This window comes from Oculina patagonica, chromosome 1, assembly GCF_052425735.1.
Source record: "Oculina patagonica isolate OP01 chromosome 1, crgOcupat, whole genome shotgun sequence".
Classification (NCBI taxonomy): Eukaryota; Metazoa; Cnidaria; class Anthozoa; order Scleractinia; family Oculinidae; genus Oculina; species Oculina patagonica.
The window spans coordinates 835,673-856,707 of NC_135758.1; the positions used below are offsets into that span (position 1 = coordinate 835,673).

Genomic DNA, 21,035 nt, shown 5'->3' on the forward strand with positions numbered 1-21,035 from the left:
TGCATTTTATCAATCGCAAAATGAAGCTTCCTATCAATTTCTCTGAATTTGACTTAATTTTACAGTTTTCCCACTTCATTTATTCATTTAGAATTTTTTTCGATAGGCAAATCAATGAAGAAACAACGCAAATAAGCCTATTTGCGACACGCTTTTAAACCGGCTTCCTTGCCACAGCAAAGTACGTTCCACGCTTTGTTTATGGCAGAAACGCGTTTGGCAGTGTTTTTATAACATGACTAAATCTCTTTTTTTAACTCGGTAAATGGAAAAAAAATATGTATCTTGGGTAAGTAAATGTTAATTTCTCGGTCAGTTTGTTGTACATGAAGAGAATAACACGTTTAATAACAGTAAAAAAACAATAAATCAGGAACCTTTTCTTTGGTTTCAAATATTATCCATTCTTTGTTAAACAAATGATTAATAAAAGTGCTTTAGCTTACATGTTAGAAATTGGCAAACAATTCATGTTTTAATGTGAAGAGATTGGAACCTAACAGTATGCAAGCGTTCTCTTCTTGTTAGCCCCTGACGTCATCATTAAAGACGCGTGACGTCACAGCATGTTTTAAATCATTACCAGGTTGCTCCGTCCCCAAAGAACTGAAATAACAGTGTTTGTCTGATAATTATGCAAACTGAGCTGTCTCGTACAGTGATCACAAATTCTCGGTAAAAATTCAAAATTGAAAAATAAACCGTTCTTTCCGACAATTCACTTTAACTTGTAAGGCTATTTGTATGATTCTTGCCTAACTGCTAATACGTTCATTTTATTTTTTTTTGTTTACTTTATACAGTATAAAAGTTAAACATTGCCTTGGTCCTTAACAGCTGGTTCTATACATCCTGTATAATCGTTATATGATTATGACAAATTTAACAACGAGATGACAATCCGCCGTTAATTGGAAGTATAAGGTAAAATATCGTAAAGATGCACCATAAAAATAACGATATCTTACTAGCTTCCAGTAATTTATGCAAATAATATTAATAATTACGGTGGCCCACAACTGTCACGGCAAAATCGTTTTCGCTACGGCAAAATCATTTTCGCCACAGCAAAATCGTTTTCGCTACGGCAAAATCGTTTTCGCCACGGCAAAATCGTTTTCGCTACGGCAAAATCATTTTCGCCACGGCAAAATCAATTTCGCTACGGCAAAATCAATTTCGCTACGGCAAAATCATTTTTGCCACGGCAAAATCAACTTCGTCATGGCAAAATCATTTTAACTACGCCAAAATCAATTTCGTACACGGCAAAATCAATTTTGTGTTACGGCAAAATTAAATTCACTCACGGCAAAATCAATTTGACTCACGACAATTTTTTTTCCACTGGCGGCAAAATCTTTTTAACTTACTCACGTGATGCTGGCTCGCAAAGTGTCATGGGAGTCAATCCAACATGGCGGAGCTGTGTTCACTCGTGTGACTTTTTACCGAGGATGTTTTGCGCAAATTGTGGCACTAATGTGCCACCAACAGCACGATTTTGCGTGCAGTGTGGACAAGGTAGGCTGTAGTGTTAATCAGAATGTATTTAAATGATCTAGCTTTTATTACATTTATTGTTTTGTTTGCAACTGAACCTAGCCGTGCATGATCACCGACTCTGAGATATAAACTCGGAGTACTTCAATATAGAAAAGTCAAAGGCCTAATAACCATAAATACCCTTGTGGTATTTTTTTTGAATGCTATGTTTTGGTCATGTTATAGTTATACCTACAAACAGTAACACAAGCAATTCAGACTCAGACTCAGACTCTGATACTGACCCTGACGACGAGGAGTGCGAATTCGACGAAGAGGAAGTTCTAAAGTATTACTTCAATCGTGGATTCAATTACCAAGAAATTCTTCTGTTTCTTTCTGAACGCCATAATCATCCTTTAAGTTACAGTACACTGTTACGGCGACTGAAAAAGTATGGTTTGGGAAGGCGAGGCGTGACAAATAAAGACGAATTTAATGATACCTTTGGTAAGGTGCAACAGCGCATGGCGGAACTTATAAATGGACCATGGTCATCGGCAGGATATCGAACAATTTGGCACATACTTGAAATGGAAGGTCTAAGGATACCAAGAGCAATTGTACAAGACCTGCTGAAAGAGATGGATCCAGACGCAACAGCACATAGGCGTAAACATCGCTTGAAGAGAAGAAGATATCAGAATCCTGGGCCAAACTACGCCTGGCACATAGATGGGTACGATAAGTTAAAGCACTGGGGTTTTCCCATTCATGGAGCAATTGATGGATTTAGTCGGAAGATACTATGGCTTGAGGTTGCACGTTCTAACAATTCTCCTCATAAAATAGCTTCGTACTATGTGCGAACAGCTTCAGAGCGGGACAAATGCCCTGTAGAATTGATCACAGATTTGGGCACAGAAAATGGCTTAGCAGCGGCTATACAGACATTTTTTCGCGACAATCCCGATGCCCATCGTTATGTTGCCTCGCCAAGAAACCAACGAATAGAGGGGTGGTGGTCTTTTTATTCCAAAAGTCACTCTAAATGGTGGAGAAGCTTTTTCAATGATTTGGAATTTCAAGGAACGGTGGACACTTCATCTGAAATGGCCATGGAATGTCTCTGGTATTGTTTTAACGGGGTTCTACAAGCAGAGTTGGATACAGTGAAAGAGCGATGGAACACCCACAGAATCCGAAAATCAAGACACGACACAGTACCAGGGCGTCCTGACTCTCTGTTTTTCTTACCAGAGCTCCATGGCGCATCTGATAATGGCGTGCCAATAGCAGTTGCAGAAATACTCTATGTCACCCAAGAAATAATTGAAGACGACCACAGTCAAGATAACGAGTATCAGGAGTACTTTGACTATGCAAGAACAAGCCTTTCAATTCCTCTGCCAAACAACTGGGAAGAGGCCCTTTCCTTATACACAAAATTGATGTTTGTTGCTACTCATGGCCAGTAGCTCCCCTAGTTCTTACACGCTTAGATTTACATACAGAGAAAAACCCTCTAAGTTTTTTGAAAAGATTTTCGTCTAAAAAGGATGCATAACAGAAACTTTACAAATCTTCCGTCGTGTTAAGATTTTTACGTCACCTCAAGTGTGATACTTAAGAGTATCCAAAAAATTAAATTGACTTGCCTTTCTAGATAAAAGCTGTCTGTAGTGACCAGCGACATCTCAGTTTCAAAAAACGTGTTTGAAATGGGGTTACAAGTAAATTTCCAGTTGTATTTCTGCCTATGAAGGTTTAGTAGTATCTTCTTTAGGAATTCAAACTCTTTGTAAGAAGCACGGAATAAAGGACATCGGATGTTTGCGCATGGCTCAGTTTGCTTTCACTGTCGCTCTAAAATCACGTAAGCAAAAACTAGTGGGAAATTGAACACTTCATTACTCTCTATTCTGAGTGCTTGAGATGACGAAGGCGCAGCGATGACCAACCTCGTTCTTAGGGTATCTCTCTCTCCCCTTCATCCCACTCTTGAGGCAGGGGAATGAAAAATCCTGGGAACGAGGTTGGTGAATGGCTTCCCAAGAAGTTAAACATGTCCATTGATTGAAACTTTATTTAATTTAACCATTGCATCACATACAAAAAGTGAATGCGAAAAACGTGCAAAAACGGATGTTCAAACTGTCAAAAAAGAGATCAGAAGTCAGTTCAGTTGTACTGTCAGGATGTACAATCCAACAAAACAAACATTCAACAAACGATAACTATTAAGAATAAAACGAATACGGCACTCAACTGGCACGGTCTTTATCACAGTAAGCTACAAGGCTCTGTTCTCGTTGCCCCAAAAGTTAATCACATCGTTTGATGAAAGCAGTGCTTTCATCGAATACAAAAAGTGAATTTCAACATAAATACAGGTGCAAAACATGTGTTAACACTTGGTGTACTGTCCGGATGTACGAATCCAACAAAACTAACAGGTTAAAAAAAAAATTAAGGCACGTGGTTTGTAAGAAACAAACAACCTTGAATCAATTTAAACTACTAAGGCAAGTGATCATTAAGACATGCCGATTTTCTGATAAACAGCATCGTGATTAACTTCTTATAGATGACATGGCTAATTTGCATTGGGCAAGATTTCTGCACAGCCCCATACATTAATTATGCATGCAATTTTGTGACTGATTCGTTCTTTCTCATGATTGCTGTTTGTGTCGAGTGATAGTATAAAATAGTTGCATACATAATTAACGAATGGGGCTGTGCGAAAATCTTTCCTTGTATTTGGACACAGGCTATATCAAGTGTTATGGTTTTGCAAAGGCTTGACCTTTGCAGTAAGCCAACGTAAATACATGTCTGAAATCTTCATAGGTGTTCATGTGTTCAATGGGAAGAGTAATTTCCATCCCACACGCTCCAACATAAGGAAAACATACAGTGTGATTAGGAGCGCGGATCTTGCAATCATGATCGAAATTTATGGCTATCTGTACTTTTGTCCCATTCACCTCTCTGTGTCGCTGGCCAGTCAGCCATCCCATGACTCCTGCAGCATTCAATTCAGGTGTTTGAAATTTTTCCATTTCAGATGGTTCTTCGGGGATCTCTGCTCTGTCCTGAAGCAGGCCATCTTCATAATTCCACGCTATTGGGGCAGAATAGCCTGTGATGTTGTCATCTTCTAAGCTGAGCAGAAAATCTTGAAAGTGATCCACAATTTTCTCCTCCACGAGTCTTCGTGAGGAGCCTTCAGGAGAGTATCGTGGGTTTAGTGCTCCAGCCAGATAGTTAGCATCGACATCACTTATATGCCCCTTGATGAACAACGGTTTGCAGGCATCTGGACTCTGTGAAAGAATACTTGAAAGTCCATAAAGATCCATTCCTTGCCTAAACTCGTTTAGGCAGAGAACTCTTTTATGCCAAATACTGACCAAGACTGATCCCAAGATGTCGTCAATATGTTCTTCATTTATGACTCCCGTGTAACCGTGTTCTATGATTAAATCTTGGTGGTTACCCACATCTTCTCTGATGGTGTCAAATAGCTTCTGCTGTTCAGAGGTTAGATGTTTTTCAGGTGAAAGAGCTCTTATGTCCATGTTCAAGTTTATCAGTGAATCAAATGTTACAGCGTTAAGAAAGTTGGGAGGTGGGCCGTTTTGGGCCAGGCTTGTGGCAACGATTTCTCCTGCGGTCCTGAAGGTTTCATTTCGGACAAAAAGCGTGGATTCGACTGGGGATCCTCCAGGAAACAAGGTGCTGCCTATTTGTGTAATGGTGTCCGAGAAGTACTCCCTTGCTAAGGCACCGGAGTCGATGCCTTCCTCTCCAAGGTATTTTACCGTGACACGATTCTTTGGAGAATTTCGCTTGCTCTCACGTTGCCACAAAGAGATTGCTCGCTGAAAAGGGATCCCCCGCCTGACAACAAGAAAGAACTGTTCAGATGCAATAACGTGCTTCTCAAGAGATTGTACAACAGACGTGTAGTCACTAAAAGCTGCACTGTCTACTGCTCCTTCGACTGGCATTTCTTCTTGATTGCTGCCCTGTAAATCATTATCAAAACTAGCTTGAATTGCTTGGGCAATTTCAAAGTCATCTTGTATTTGCAACTCTTGACTTTGTAGTTCACCTGCAATTTCATGGCCCTGTTCCTGGTCCTGCTTATCTACGTCCAAAACCTCTTTACTGCTTTCAGGAAGATTGTCGCCATCTCCGTTAACTGCATCTGGAAGATCTATTGATTCATCCCACAACGAACCATCAGGCTTTTCCCCATCGGCAGCGACCCCACCTTCTGACAATCTAAAGTCTGACAATGTACAGAGGAACAATGTAATGCGTTTGAAGTCCTTCCCCAGTTCTTCTCGGTAACGATCTAAGGTAAAAAATTCTTTGCTCGAGCCAGGCAAGAAAGTGGCCTCCTTAAAATCTTCCAACAGGAGAACGTAATCTTCGCCACCATCATAGCAATTGCTAAAATATGCTTTCCACTTTTCAAGTGCTTTATTAAGCAGCACGGCAGGTGGGTCGTCTTTCCTCACTTTTAGTGCCATACGCTTTCCATGTTTTCGTTTTAGATATTCACTACTTTCGCTCCACTCAACCAGACCTATGAATATAATAACTTCCTTTTCGTCATTTGTTCCCTTCTTGTCATCTTTTTTGCCTTTTACACTCTTGCCTTTCTTAGACACTCTCTCCTTCCACTCTTTTCCTTTATTTTTTTGGAAGTCAGCAAAAGACTTAACACTGATTGATTCTGTGCTGCTGCACTGAGCTTGATTAAGAGGTTTCTCGACAACTGAAAAGAAATAATTCCGTTACGTTTTATTTTTCTTGACTGTGTGAAAAACTAATGGGCACATGTGATACAATAATCGAAGGGCTGTTGTTGTTTATTTCACTCCATAACAAAGCTTAGAAGCGAATTTTTAAGTTTAAAGTAATTTAAATTTTGCTTTCTTTTACTTGACAGCAGTGCTGAGCCTTAATTTTCGACTTACAATGAATGAATCTGTGTCAGTTTGCTGTTCTTTCATCAATCATGTACTGCTTTTCTACTTCATTTTACTCGCTCTTGTTGTGCACTAATGATTATTAACATTGACCTTTTCACATCAATCCTTTCGTTTTGCCTAGTTAATTTTACTATGGGATTTCTGTGGTTTTTATACGTACCGCTAGATATTTCTTGTTCATAAAGCTCCCCAAATTTGCTGTTTTTAACCATTTTTCTAATGGAACTGCCAGGGGGTACCTCCTATAATGGCCTATACAGGGAGGCTACGCCTAAAAGGGATACCTTCAGGCTGCAGGTATATAAAACTTAAGGACAGGAACTTCACAAGTTTAGGCATATGAAAGGGTAGGGAAATATGTCATTTAAGTATTTAAAAGGGCCTTCAATTAAAATATTTCGAACAGACAAAACTTTCAGGTGTATTTTTTTTTAATTTATTGAGCACTGCAAAAAAAAGGCAAGAATCGTCCTGTTCTTAGTCTATGCCATGTCTTTTAGCAATGTGAAAGGGGTACCTTTCTTTAGTAAAAGGTACACGAAGAGGCAGTTTCTGACAAAAAGGTATATTAAAGGAAAGGGGTCAGAGCTTGGGGCGGCCTCCCCGTAAAAAAACTTTCTTGAATGTCCCCCATTCCCCCCACCCCAATAATGTAATAAATAAATCATAATTAAGAAAACACAATATACAACCGACGTAACCATTTGAACTAAATCAAACGTTCGATTACAGTAAGCAAACTCAATCGAATTTGACAAATCGATTTGTCGATTATGATTTTCAGTTCTTTGATTAGTTCGGAAAATTAACCCAATCGAACGAGTTCTCTCTCACTTTTATGGGGTTCGCTTGCGTTTGACTATCGAACAAATCAAACCCAATCGTTCCATGAAGTTTGATTGAGTTCCATTACGGAACAGTTCGAGTCGGGATAGCTTATATCTCAGAGTCGGTGATCATGCACGGCTAGGTTCAGTTGCAAACAAAACAATAAATGTAATAAAAGCTAGATCATTTAAATACATTCTGATTAACACTATAGCCTACCTTGTCCACACTGCACGCAAAATCGTGCTGTTGGTGGCACATTAGTGCCACAATTTGCGCAAAACATCCTCGGTAAAAAGTCACACGAGTGAACACAGCTCCGCCATGTTGGATTGACTCCCATGACACTTTGCGAGCCAGCATCACGTGAGTAAGTTAAAAAGATTTTGCCGCCAGTGGAAAAAAAATTGTCAAGAGTCAAATTGATTTTGCCGTGAGTGAATTTAATTTTGCCGTAACACAAAATTGATTTTGCCGTGTACGAAATTGATTTTGGCGTAGTTAAAATGATTTTGCCATGACGAAGTTGATTTTGCCGTGGCAAAAATGATTTTGCCGTAGCGAAATTGATTTTGCCGTAGCGAAAATGATTTTGCCGTAGCGAAAATGATTTTGCCGTAGCGAAAACGATTTTGCCGTAGCGAAAACGATTTTGCCGTGACAGTTGTGGGCCACCGTAAATAATAATAATAATAATAATAATAATAATAATAATAATAATAATAATAATAATAATAATAATAATAAAAATTATTATAACTATAATAATAATAATAATAATAATAATAATAACTATTCATAATAATAATAATTATAAAAATAATAATAATAATAACAATAATAATAATAATGTCTAGCTAGATTATATAAATGTGAACTAATTGGAGTCACCTATCTGGAGAGAGAGACCCTGGGAAAGAGGTTGTCTACCAAATACAAACTTATTAATAAACAAACGTATTATACAAAAAATTAATCTTGTAATAATGGAATTGGTTATGGCTAGCAAAGAAAGCATTCATTGATTGGCTTATCATGAGGTGACATAAAGGTCAGATTGCAGGAGGTTTTACTTCTCGTGAAATACACCTCTCAATGTGAGCAGATGGTCTAGACGTTTCACTTAAAAAGGCTTACTGTTTGGAATTTTTAAAAGCTTCTCTTTCACTGAAAATTTTAAATAAGGCTTACTTTTGAATTTTGAAAGCTTCTGTTTCCTTAAACTTTTAGTCATATTATCTGTTTAATATTCCATACGTTTATTGCAAGCTTTGAGTGTAAATATTAGGTTTCGAAAAGTAAATCTTGAAGCAAGTGTCACAGATATACCGAGTGTGAGGTAATTGAAAAGGACTTCGGAGAAATCATGGAGTTGAATCGCACAAAGAACGAAAATCTTACGGATTTCGACAACGAAAATCCAGATGATGGATTTCACTCCTTAAAGGACATCTTTCATACGCTTCATGCGTTTGGCGGGATTTTAATACTCTGTGGAATTGTCGAAAATGTTCTCATTTGCTGGATATTGGCTTGTAAGAAAAAGTACTTAAAAAGCTTTGCTAACTTTCATTTACTGAATTTAGCCATTACAGACATTCTATTTCGGATCGTCGCCACTCCCGATCTTCTGGAAGACCAGATTATTTCCAAGAGCGACTTCACGTGTAAAATTGGAGAATTTAGTAAATATACTACTTTAGCGGTTACATTTGCTCTTCTCGCTGGAATTGCGTTAGATCGTTACATTCATATTGTTCATCCCTTTCGAGCAAGAACAGTGACTTGGAAACACAGTCGAAACTTGATTGCTTTGTCATGGATTTACGGAGCATTGTGTTCGGCACCATTTTTATACAGCACGAAGCTTGAAGTTTATGTTGACGACGAAACCTTGGAGACATTATCAGACTGCTACGATTTGCCTGGCCTGCCTTTCCGCATTTCTGTAACTGCGTTTCTTGTGTTTTCATTTGTAATTCCGTTGGTTTTCATGGGTGTTGTGTATAGCAAAATTGTGAGTGTCTTATGGAGTCGCACTCGTAGAAATGTCATAAACAAAAACATTGGAAAGATAAAAATTCGAGCAGTGAAGATGATGATAGTGATTGTCCTCACATATCTTGTCACCTGGGGTCCCATGCTTCTTCTAAAGACCGTGGCGGCTTTTTATTTCGACTATGAGCATACCGAGAGCGAAGAGGACGAAGACTTGAATAGCCAAGATGAACTTGAACAACTTAAAGAACTTTTGACGTGGCTTATTCTTGTTGCAACATTTGACACGCTTTCTTTAGCGAGTTCAGTTTTAAATCCCCTGATATTTGGCTATTACAATGCGAGCTTCAGAGAAGAGTTGAAGAATATCTATTTGAGAGTAAAGGGAGTAAAATGCTTTAAGAAACGTAACCAAAAAGTAGCCCCTTGCCCTATAAAAATTTACGTTTCCACTGTAAGCAGTGAGGCCAAACATACAAACGGCAGCAATGTATAACCCTTTTACTGTTAAAATACAGAAGCTTTATAACTTTTTGTTGTAATACATTTTTATTTTATATCGTTTTTAACTTCCAATTTTAAAAATTCATTTCATTTTGACGCTTAATAAACTGTGTTGACATTATTTTCCATTTATCAAGGAAATACTATGTGAACAGGTTATGTAAATTTAAACTAACAGACAAGATTTTGCAATAGATTTCTGAATCAGTAACTTTAATTAAAGCTTAGACCAGGGCCATTGTGCATGATTTGTACATCATGTGGCGACTGTAAGAATCGAACTAATTTGTCTTTTGAAAATTAGGAATAGTGGTATTTCATTCATAATTAAGGTCTATCGTCTACTGATCACAACAGCTCTAGTCGTAATTTAGATGTTTTGCTGTATTGCTACAGTGTCATAAATGGAAAAAACAACGCTTTCATTCATTATATTGACATATTTATATAATTGTTCCCTGGTTTCCGTTTGTAATTTTTTATCTTTTCTGCCGAATTTACACGAAAGGAAGTAATTAGTTAACTCAACCTTGTTTAAAGTTTGTGTGCCAATGAGCACATCGAACTCGCATTATATCAAAAAATACCACTTGGTTTATTATTGCGAATATCATTCTTCTACTCGAGTTGTCAAGTTAACTTCATAGAAATTTTGTATTGTATTATTCAATCATTAAATAAAAATCCTCGTAATGTTTCTGAATTTAGACTTGATGAACAGCGTCGAAGTAGGTCACTGTAATTTAGTATATATTTTTATCAATCGTAAAAGGAAGCCGTATCACGATCACTGAATGCAGACTTAATTTTACATTTTACCCCTTCCCTTTAATTAAAAATTTATTTCAAAATGCAAATTAATGGAGTAAGAGCGCTGCGATTCTAACCGGCTTCCTTACCTCAAGAGAATATATATAGTGCAGTTAGATATAGCTCTTTGGCATACAAAGCTTTGCTTTACATGTCTAAATTGAGCACTCTACTAGGATGAGTCATTGCCGCTAGCATTGCGCATGCTCACTAGTTTTTACTAGTTTGAGCACTCTGGCATGGCTTAGATGATACCACAAGTGTGGGATCATTTGGGGTGGCTATACAGCTTAACCTCCATCCTAGCATCAGCACTGCACTGATGAGGCCCAGGAGGCCGAAACAGTACTGTCTGCAGTTAGATATAGCTCTTTGGCATACAAAGCTTTGCTTTACATGTCTAAATTGAGCACTCTACTAGGATGAGTCATTGCCGCTAGCATTGCGCATGCTCACTAGTTTTTACTAGTTTGAGCACTCTGGCATGGCTTAGATGATACCACAAGTGTGGGATCATTTGGGGTGGCTATACAGCTTAACCTCCATCCTAGCATCAGCACTGCACTGATGAGGCCCAGAAGGCCGAAACAGTACTGTCTGCAGTTAGTTATATATATATAACTATAGCTCATGTCATCCTGCACTATAGCTCATGTCATCCTGGGTCGTGCAAAAGAAGTATACCGTATGCGCAAGCAATGAGGCTACGAAGAATTTGTTCGAAATCGTCCTTTTTCGAAAAGAGAGCGAAAGATTTGGTGCTTTTCTTAACCAACAGGGGCTACAAGAAAAGTTACGTCGAGAGCCAAATACAGAGAGTAAGAAGCAAGACCAGAGAGGAGTTTTTGACAGGAAATCATCAAACGCGCAAGACAAAAACACCGTTCGTGGTGACTTATCATCCGGGATTGCCAAACTTAAGCAAGATTCTTAGGGACTTACATCCAGTGTTGCAGTCATCTAACAGATGCAAGAAAGCTATCAAAGATGTTCCATTAATAGCATTTCGGAAACCTAAAAGCCTTGGTGATTATTTGGTGAGAGCAAGAGTGAATAATCGTGAACGTGGAGATTACAGGCCAGGCACATGTAAATGTACATCCAGAAGATGTGAAGTTTGCAAATACATCGATGAGAACGGTCGTTTTAAGAGCTCGCAAGACAATAGAAGTTATTCGATCAATTACAACCTTAATTGTAACTCTAGTTATGTAGTTTACTTAATTACGTGTAAGAAATGTTCGTTGCAGTATGTGGGCTCCACAACAACGAAATTTAGACTTAGGTTTAATAACCACAAGTCTAGAGTTAGGCGACACGAAATGTTGACGCAGGCCGAGAAAAGGGCTGATGATCTTTTGTACAGACATTTTTGTAGTGAAGGACATAATGGACTAAGCGACATTAAGATTCAATTGATAGACCGGGTTAATGGAGAACAACAGTTGCGAGAAAAGGAGGGTCAGTGGGCTTATAGACTGAAAACTCTAGATCCGAATGGATTGAATGATAATGATTTTTTCTTTGTACAAAATAGGCGCTCGAGACGTACGTAGATTTATGTAAAGTTAGTTAGCGCGCGCATGCGGGGGAGTAAACGAATTATTGTAGCGCGCGCGCGTGGTTGCTCAATTTGAAACTTGTTAATGTAGTATGGCGTGTGCAGGGCAACGGTAATTTACCCTAAAGAAGACGCCTATGAGGCGTCGAAATATAGGTAAAAAAATGAAAAAAATGTCTTCATTTGTGATAAAGTTATAATTTTCTATGAAGATGGAAAGCGTTGGATGCTTGTGATGATATATATATATATAGGTGATCGTAAAAAGTGTGTCATAACTTCATTTGTGTTAATTTTTATTTGAACTTGAAGCAAGACCTATACACACAAAAGATGCGTGTGGAAAATTATATATATATATATATATATATATGCTTGTGATGATATATATATATATATATATATATATATATATATATATATATATATATATATATATATATATATATATATAAATTAACACAAATGAAGTTATGACACACTTTTTACGATCACCTATATTTCGGCCGGTTTACCGGCCTTCCTCAGGGTGAATAACTGAAAAACGCGTTACACGCCATTCTACAAGTAACGTTACAAATTTAAACTATATACAGAGCACGCGCTAAATACACAGTAACGGCTACAAATTTGAATTAAGCAATTTGCGTGCGCTAACCTTAAACCCGCGCGAAAACATTGAGCTCGCGCACATATAGAGAGTTAATTATAAAGAAATTCACTAAAAAGAATTCTAATTACGTAAACGTTCTCCGCGATTCTGGCTGTAGAAGAAGTCGCTCTCATTGAGACCGCTGGGTCTCAAGGAGCGAAGCCGATACGCCCACTGTCCTTCCTTGTCTATTAGATTTTCCTTTCTGTTTACCCTATCTATCAGTTGTACATTGAGATCTTGTAGTCCCTGATGTCCGTCGCTAAAAAAATGTTTATAAATAAGGTCATCGGTTTCCTTATTGGCAGGTGACATCTTGGAGTGAGCTTTAAGCCGGCTCTTATGATTATTAAATCTTAGCCTAAACTTAGTGGTAGTGGAGCCGACATACTGCAAACCACAAACCTTGCAATTAATTAGATACACAACATTTCTAGCATTACAATCCAACTGGTGATTAATGGTGTAACTTGCACCAGTAACATTACTCGAGAATCTGTCCCCCTCAACAAGATAATTACAAACGTCACACCTATTACTGGAACATTTATGAGTTCCTCGGTTACCAGGAGTTTCTTCCGCTCGTACAGAACTTAATTGTGCATGCACCAGGTAATCCCTTAGACTCTTAGGTCTTCTGAAAGCCACCATTGGATTCTCCTTAACTGCTTTTCGGCACTTTTCGGAACAGTGTAGCAGCGGTTGCAGTTCCTTCAGCATAGCCCCAATATTTGGGAGGCTAGGGTGATATGTCACCACCATGGGGACTCGGGAACTCTTGTTTTGTTGCCTTGGTGTCAATGCCTCCTCCCGAGTTTTGGACTGTGCATTTCGAATTTGTTGTTTGACAAACTTTTCCTGATATCCTCTCTTCACTAAATATTTTGCCAGTTCATCACATCTTTGATAAAATGCTTCATCGGTGGAGCATATCCGCCTTAACCTCAATGCTTGGGCATATGGGATGCTCTGTTTGCATCCTCTTGGATGACAGGAGGTGGAGAATAGATATTGATGCTTATCCGTCGGCTTTGTGTATAAGTCTGTATCAATCTTGCCTCTATTATTTATGACTTGTACGTCCAAATAGTTCACTCGTTCTCTTGACCAATTCCACGTAAACTTGATGGTTTCATGCGCTGCATTGATGTAATGAAGAAAATCCCTAAGATCACTTTCACTTCCTAACCAAACCATAAAAATATCATCAATGTATCTAAACCACAGATACGGTTTGATCTCAGCCTCCGACAATAATCTCTGCTCCAGTCTGTCCATAAAGATATTGGCATACGCCGGTGCCATTTTTGTGCCAATCGCCGTTCCGAGTGTCTGGAGATAGTGTTTGCCGTCAAATTCGAAGTTGTTGTTTCTCAATACAAGCTGAACTGCAACCGCTGCTACACTGTTCCGAAAAGTGCCGAAAAGCAGTTAAGGAGAATCCAATGGTGGCTTTCAGAAGACCTAAGAGTCTAAGGGATTACCTGGTGCATGCACAATTAAGATCTGTACGAGCGGAAGAAACTCCTGGTAACCGAGGAACTCATAAATGTTCCAGTAATAGGTGTGACGTTTGTAATTATCTTGTTGAGGGGGACAGATTCTCGAGTAATGTTACTGGTGCAAGTTACACCATTAATCACCAGTTGGATTGTAATGCTAGAAATGTTGTGTATCTAATTAATTGCAAGGTTTGTGGTTTGCAGTATGTCGGCTCCACTACCACTAAGTTTAGGCTAAGATTTAATAATCATAAGAGCCGGCTTAAAGCTCACTCCAAGATGTCACCTGCCAATAAGGAAACCGATGACCTTATTTATAAACATTTTTTTAGCGACGGACATCAGGGACTACAAGATCTCAATGTACAACTGATAGATAGGGTAAACAGAAAGGAAAATCTAATAGACAAGGAAGGACAGTGGGCGTATCGGCTTCGCTCCTTGAGACCCAGCGGTCTCAATGAGAGCGACTTCTTCTACAGCCAGAATCGCGGAGAACGTTTACGTAATTAGAATTCTTTTTAGTGAATTTCTTTATAATTAACTCTCTATATGTGCGCGAGCTCAATGTTTTCGCGCGGGTTTAAGGTTAGCGCACGCAAATTGCTTAATTCAAATTTGTAGCCGTTACTGTGTATTTAGCGCGTGCTCTGTATATAGTTTAAATTTGTAACGTTACTTGTAGAATGGCGTGTAACGCGTTTTTCAGTTATTCACCCTGAGGAAGGCCGGTAAACCGGCCGAAATATAGGTGATCGTAAAAAGTGTGTCATAACTTCATTTGTGTTAATTTATATATATATTTATATATATATATATATATATATATATATATATATATATATATATATATATATATATATATATATATATATATATATATAGCGACTTCTTCTACAGCCAGAATCGCGGAGGACGTTTACGTAATTAGAATTCTTTTTAGTGAATTTCTTTATAATTAACTCTCTATATGTGCGCGAGCTCAATGTTTTCGCGCGGGTTTAAGGTTAGCGCGCGCAAATTGCTTAATTCAAATTTGTAGCCGTTACTGTGTATTTAGCGCGTGCTCTGTATATAGTTTAAATTTGTAACGTTACTTGTAGAATGGCGTGTAACGCGTTTTTCAGTTATTCACCCTGAGGAAGGCCGGTAAACCGGCCGAAATATAGGTGATCGTAAAAAGTGTGTCATAACTTCATTTGTGTTAATTTATATATATATATATATATATATATATATAGCGACTTCTTCTACAGCCAGAATCGCGGAGGACGTTTACGTAATTAGAATTCTTTTTAGTGAATTTCTTTATAATTAACTCTCTATATGTGCGCGAGCTCAATGTTTTCGCGCGGGTTTAAGGTTAGCGCGCGCAAATTGCTTAATTCAAATTTGTAGCCGTTACTGTGTATTTAGCGCGTGCTCTGTATATAGTTTAAATTTGTAACGTTACTTGTAGAATGGCGTGTAACGCGTTTTTCAGTTCACCCTGAGGAAGGCCGGTAAACCGGCCGAAATATAAGTGATCGTAAAAAGTGTGTCATAACTTCATTTGTGTTAATTTTTATTTGAACTTGAAGCAAGCCCTATACACACAAAAGATGCGTGTGGAAAATTATTATATATATATATATATATATATATATATATATATATATATATATATATATATATATATATAACTTTATCACAAATGAAGACATTTTTTTCATTTTTTTTACCTATATTTCGACGCCTTATAGGCGTCTTCTTCAGGGTAAATAACCGTTGCCCTGCACGCGCCATACTACATTAACAAGTTTCAAATTGAGCAACCACGCGCGCGCGCTACAATAATTCGTTTACTCCCCCGCATGCGCGCGCTAACTAACTTTACATAAATCTACGTACGTCTCGAGCGCCTATTTTGTACAAAGAAAAAATCATTATCATTCAATCCATTCGGATCTAGAGTTTTCAGTCTATAAGCCCACTGACCCTCCTTTTCTCGCAACTGTTGTTCTCCATTAACCCGGTCTATCAATTGAATCTTAATGTCGCTTAGTCCATTATGTCCTTCACTACAAAAATGTCTGTACAAAAGATCATCAGCCCTTTTCTCGGCCTGCGTCAACATTTCGTGTCGCCTAACTCTAGACTTGTGGTTATTAAACCTAAGTCTAAATTTCGTTGTTGTGGAGCCCACATACTGCATACTGTTATATATATATATATAACAATACGTTCCTTACTTTGTTTATGACGGAATCGTGTTCGTCAGTTTTTTTATCTCATAACTTATTCCCTTTTACCTCAGTGAATGTAATAAGTAGAGGATAAACAAATATATAAAAATTGACAAGGCTGCAGCGATAGTAAATGTCATAAAAACAATTAATCAGGAACCTCTTTTTCGGTTTGAAATTTTTTCCATTTTGTTCTTTGTTAAACAAATGGTCAATCAAAGTGCTTTAGTTTGCTTGCTAAAAAAACAGGGAAAAAATCATGCAATTTATTCAAATTAAAAATGTGAAGTCGAAGACTGGAACCTAACAGCTCCTCCAGTCTAGTATGCAAACATCCACTCCTAAAAGCCCCTGATGTCGTCATCATTTAAGACACTTGACGTCACAGGACGGACGTTCTAAATCATTCCCAGGTTGCTCCGTGCAGCCTTTTGCCGTTACAAAAGGGAAAGACGGATTGACTGATATTTCTGCTGTTTTATAATAACATGCCACCATATTTAAAAGTTTTTTTAAGTTTGTCAATTAATTAAAGGTTGTACGTAATACGGCAGGTTAGCGTTAAAGTTTGATCAAGCAGTTTTTCTTTCGGTGTGTGATCCTAAGCTAGGGTGCATCATTGTCAATTCATGGAGTTGTTCAGGTGGATGTACTGTGCGTTTTATTGTTTTGATACGCAGCACTTTAAGGAATGCCATTCGAAACTCTCCCGTTCGAATTGCATAAATCCAGGGGTTACAAAACGAGCTAGTGAATGACAGAAAGGCTGCCCAGAACCACAGGTAGTCTATACACCGTCTTTTCCAGGGATCGGCGGTTGAAACGTGCCACAGCGAGAGGGCAAGACTCGGCGACCACAACAACGCGAACAGACCAATTACTATACACAGTGTCCAAGCCGCTTTCTTGTTTTTCAATACTTCTTTACAATAAGTTGAATTAACAATGTTATCCGCTGCTATGCGGACACATTGAGTTCGGGCAGCTTTAAAAATGCAAACGTAACAATACAAGATGACAAAGAAAGGAAGAAACACTGTTAAAACTGTCGTACAAATCCACAACGATGGCAGGTCTTCGACGCGATTGACAACAAAGCGTTGCGAAGCGTAGACGATGGAGAAAATCCATATCGATGCCACGCAGTAACAACAACGCTTCTCTGTGACGATTTCAGAATAGCGAAAGCACTTGTTGACCGCGATGAATCGCTCAATAGAAACCGCTGTTAGAGTGAAAGTCGATGTTACAACCGTTTGGAGCCATAACCAATGTTCTGTGACTCGTAAAGGATGCATGTCGTCTTGAGCTGCATCATTTACGATGAAGATCGCCGTGTAAATTGGATTCATAAGCAGGCCAACCAACAAATCAGCGAAGGCAAGGGAGGCAATGAAAAAACTCGAAACCTTTCTCAGGGGAGAAAAGTTAAAAATTGCTGTTAAAACCAACAGATTGCTTCCCACGGACAGTACTCCGGAGATGGCGTTCAACGACGCCAGAATAGTGTATGAAATGTTCTCAAACGATACATCTATTTTCCGGCAAAGCGTAGAGTTTTCCATTTTGAAAAAAAAGCGTTGGTATCGAATTATTCAGCAACCCAGTGAACTTTACTCCAAGAGAGCGTTACGCAGTTTTAATAAAGATATGTTGATTTTTGCCTTAACAGTTCTTCCACACATTGGGAGGTTTTTGCAGGTGTATTTGCTAAGTGAAAGATTTGGACACAGTTATAATCAACCGTATTTGTTACCTTCTTGCTAAAATCAGTTTCGTTTACCTATACAAACAGTTTTTTTATCCTATGTCAATTAAGTCTTCAGATATAATGAACAAAAACAAAAGGGGTCCGAAAAAGTTTAATTTTCTATGTTATTCTGTTTGCACGGAGTTAGAGACCAAGTTCGGCAGGCAATAATGCATTGAATTACCGCGTGTATATCGACAAATTTGTGTCGATAAACTTGTATTTTCGGCTCACATTTCTTTGGATGCTAGGAAGATCTTGCATCTCGGAATAGTTGGGTGCCTTCGGTGTGTTTTTTATTTATTTTGTTTGTAATGTAAATTCCAAGTTATTCCTCTTCAAAATGTCGGACCGTAGAAAGTAAATAATGTCACAGTCTTTCCTTGGTAAACAAAGGGGGAAACCGGCGGGTTTTGAGGTCTTTTGTAGATAGAGCCGACAAATTAAAATGTGTCTTAATACATAACATTGACAACACTTCCTTAGAATTGTTCAGGTTAATCAGTTAATTGCAAAAAAGAATCGCCGAAAAGCAGTACTAAGCTGAATTGCAGAAGTTAAAGAGAAATACACCAAGTTACAACACCTCATTCACGTTGTTAGAGTGCCTTTATAAAGTATATACAAAACCAAAATGCATGCAGTTGGGTAAACTGTGCTATCTTCAGGCCTCAAGGCCTTGTGGACCTTTTGCCGGGGATCGGTATGATAGACCGGTTCAGCTGGCAAGAGAAGCCGGAATTTGTTAGTGGATTTCCGTTTCATTGCGTCACATTATCAAGTTTGCTTTTTACCTTTTGCAAATTTACGTTGGATATTAAATTTGGTTTTTGTACTGAGACATTTTTTCTTCGATGATCAAGTCCTTCGATTCAAGAACATAATCTAGCCACTTTAATTTGTTTTTAAAAAGGTTAAATCTCCGATTAGGAATCCAAATTTAATCACTTCTGGAGCCAAGCTGATAACTTAAGTACATTCTAAAATTAAATAAAATGGGTTGCGTTACAGAATAAAGTGTTCAATTGGCTGTGAACGGAGCAAACGGACTAGCATTTACGAGTAGTTTTTTTAAGACCTTGAGAAGGCGGCAGTAAGGGTCCATTTCTTTTATGGGGTACACTCTTTTTTTTTTTATAAGAATCTAGTTTATAAGAATATCGAGGCTGAAATTGGCGAATTTTTAAGAATATTTTAAGAATAAACCTGAGGCTGAGATTTTGAAAAGAATATAGTTTTGAGTTGAAGATTTGTAAATACAATACAATTAAATATGTTTTTAGTTGAAACAAAATCAGGTATTTTCATTTCCGTCACTTTATCTTTGTGAGGAATGCTTTGTTTAAAGCCAAAACGGCCAGGCTGCAACCAAAAGCAATGTTACATGTGCACAATATAACACGAAACAATTCTGGACACCAAACACTTGTAATTGATTACCCAATACTTTCTAAAACGGAAATGTCAAACAATATTTTCTAAGAATGTTTATAAGAATATTTCAGCCTAAAATCAGCAGAAAAATAAGAATATTCAGCCTGGGTCGGAAAAACTGTATTCTTATAAAAAAAAAGAGTGTATTGGAGGGGTGGTGAATGGTCCTTTAAAAACTGCGTGTCTAGCGAAATTTTAGCCAAAATCAGGGGTCTCGTCGTCTCGAATTTTTCTTTGACGCCTTCTCGCAGTCTCGATTTCTTTTGCAAGGCTAAAAAGGTCTCGGGCTCACAGAAAAGATATCAGTCTCGCCGTCTCGCAAAGTCTCGCATTTACCATTTGACACCCCTTATTGGGGTAAGGGTATGTTTTCAGCTGTGATGGCTGTCTGTAGTCTTCGTGCAACTGTATAATTTCAGTTGTTGTTGCAAGGAATAGCTTAGGGCCTGGCTTGCCAACAACAGCAACGCCGTGATAGATTAATAATGGGTGTTTTATAAAGGTAAAAACACATACTCACACTCACTCAATCCTCTTCGTGCCCTTGGGCACATAAGGCCGTTAACAGATTCCGCCACTGCTGCCTGTTCTTTGCAGTCTTTCTCAGCTCCCCCAGCTGAGTCCGCTTTTTCACAATTTGGGCCAAAACATACAATAGGTCATAAATCCCTTGATGTGTCAAAAAAGTTTAAGTGTCTAGACACAGTGTCTGAAGACAGCAAAATTTAATAGCAGTATACGAGTATTTCGATGGTTCCTTGAGACCAATAAAATTGTTTTTCTTACAAATCTATTTTGTCCTTCGTTTCTTTTACTTGTTTCAGGCAATTATCTTTACAAAAACACGATAGTATAGAGATTCATAATCGCCATACGTCCTAAAATTTAAGTCTACAAACATGTCAGACATGTTCCTGTTATATAACTGAAGAGGTCACTCTCAGGTTAGAGTTATGGTTGATCGGTTTCTGTAAGTTACAAATACATATGTACACTTCGTAAAAAAAGCAGAATATCGAAAATGCAATCGTCGAAGTTTATGACGGTAAAGCTATGAAGAACAATATTAGAACTGAAGTTTCTTTCTCGACATGGTCGCATGGAAACGAATGTCACGCAAGTAACGTTTATAACGTAAGTCGCGTGTTTTGCTCGCGTTGAACGCTGTTGAAATATTCTTGTTCATGCTTCAGTTGTTTCTTGTCTTCCGCTCTTTCATATTTTTGTACGTATATAAAACTGTTTGAGGTACAAAAAACGAAGCATTTTCATTGACA

General features: G+C 38.1%; 4 protein-coding genes across 4 annotated transcripts; 2 read left to right on the forward strand and 2 right to left on the reverse strand.

The window, feature by feature from the left end:
* Positions 1 to 1,068: 1,068 nt before the first annotated feature.
* Positions 1,069 to 3,305, forward strand: LOC144652013 (uncharacterized). Its single transcript, XM_078512075.1, has 2 exons — positions 1,069 to 1,524; positions 1,732 to 3,305. The coding sequence occupies exons 1-2, from the start codon at positions 1,401 to 1,403 to the stop codon at positions 2,961 to 2,963; spliced, it is 1,356 nt and encodes a 451-aa protein (XP_078368201.1). The 5' UTR covers positions 1,069 to 1,400; the 3' UTR covers positions 2,964 to 3,305.
* A 98-nt stretch (positions 3,306 to 3,403) lies between these two features.
* LOC144651999 (uncharacterized) lies at positions 3,404 to 7,772 on the reverse strand. Its single transcript, XM_078512074.1, has 2 exons — positions 7,542 to 7,772; positions 3,404 to 6,277 (listed from the first exon to the last, which is right to left on the reverse strand). The coding sequence occupies exons 1-2, from the start codon at positions 7,663 to 7,665 to the stop codon at positions 4,272 to 4,274; spliced, it is 2,130 nt and encodes a 709-aa protein (XP_078368200.1). The 5' UTR covers positions 7,666 to 7,772; the 3' UTR covers positions 3,404 to 4,271.
* A 703-nt stretch (positions 7,773 to 8,475) lies between these two features.
* LOC144647785 (QRFP-like peptide receptor) lies at positions 8,476 to 10,026 on the forward strand. The gene has a single exon (XM_078507485.1). It carries the CDS (start codon positions 8,689 to 8,691, stop codon positions 9,814 to 9,816), a length of 1,128 nt encoding a protein of 375 aa, XP_078363611.1. The 5' UTR covers positions 8,476 to 8,688; the 3' UTR covers positions 9,817 to 10,026.
* A 7,104-nt stretch (positions 10,027 to 17,130) lies between these two features.
* Positions 17,131 to 18,152, reverse strand: LOC144652117 (adenosine receptor A2a-like). The gene has a single exon (XM_078512148.1). The coding sequence runs from the start codon at positions 18,137 to 18,139 to the stop codon at positions 17,147 to 17,149; it is 993 nt and encodes a 330-aa protein (XP_078368274.1). The 5' UTR covers positions 18,140 to 18,152; the 3' UTR covers positions 17,131 to 17,146.
* Between the last annotated feature and the right edge of the window lie 2,883 nt (positions 18,153 to 21,035).

Bases quoted from the DNA above. Each gene is read 5' to 3' on its own strand.
- LOC144652013 (XM_078512075.1), top strand. From the start codon at position 1,401: ATGGGAGTCAATCCAACATGGCGGAGCTGTGTTCACTCGTGTGACTTT. The intron at 1,525-1,731 runs GTAGGCTGTAGT...GTCATGTTATAG, and splicing joins TTGCGTGCAGTGTGGACAAG to TTATACCTACAAACAGTAAC.
- LOC144647785 (XM_078507485.1), top strand. From the start codon at position 8,689: ATGGAGTTGAATCGCACAAAGAACGAAAATCTTACGGATTTCGACAAC.
- LOC144652117 (XM_078512148.1), bottom strand. From the start codon at position 18,139: ATGGAAAACTCTACGCTTTGCCGGAAAATAGATGTATCGTTTGAGAAC.
- LOC144651999 (XM_078512074.1), bottom strand. From the start codon at position 7,665: ATGGGAGTCAATCCAACATGGCGGAGCTGTGTTCACTCGTGTGACTTT. The intron at 6,278-7,541 runs GTAGGCTATAGT...ATTTCTTTTCAG, and splicing joins TTGCGTGCAGTGTGGACAAG to TTGTCGAGAAACCTCTTAAT.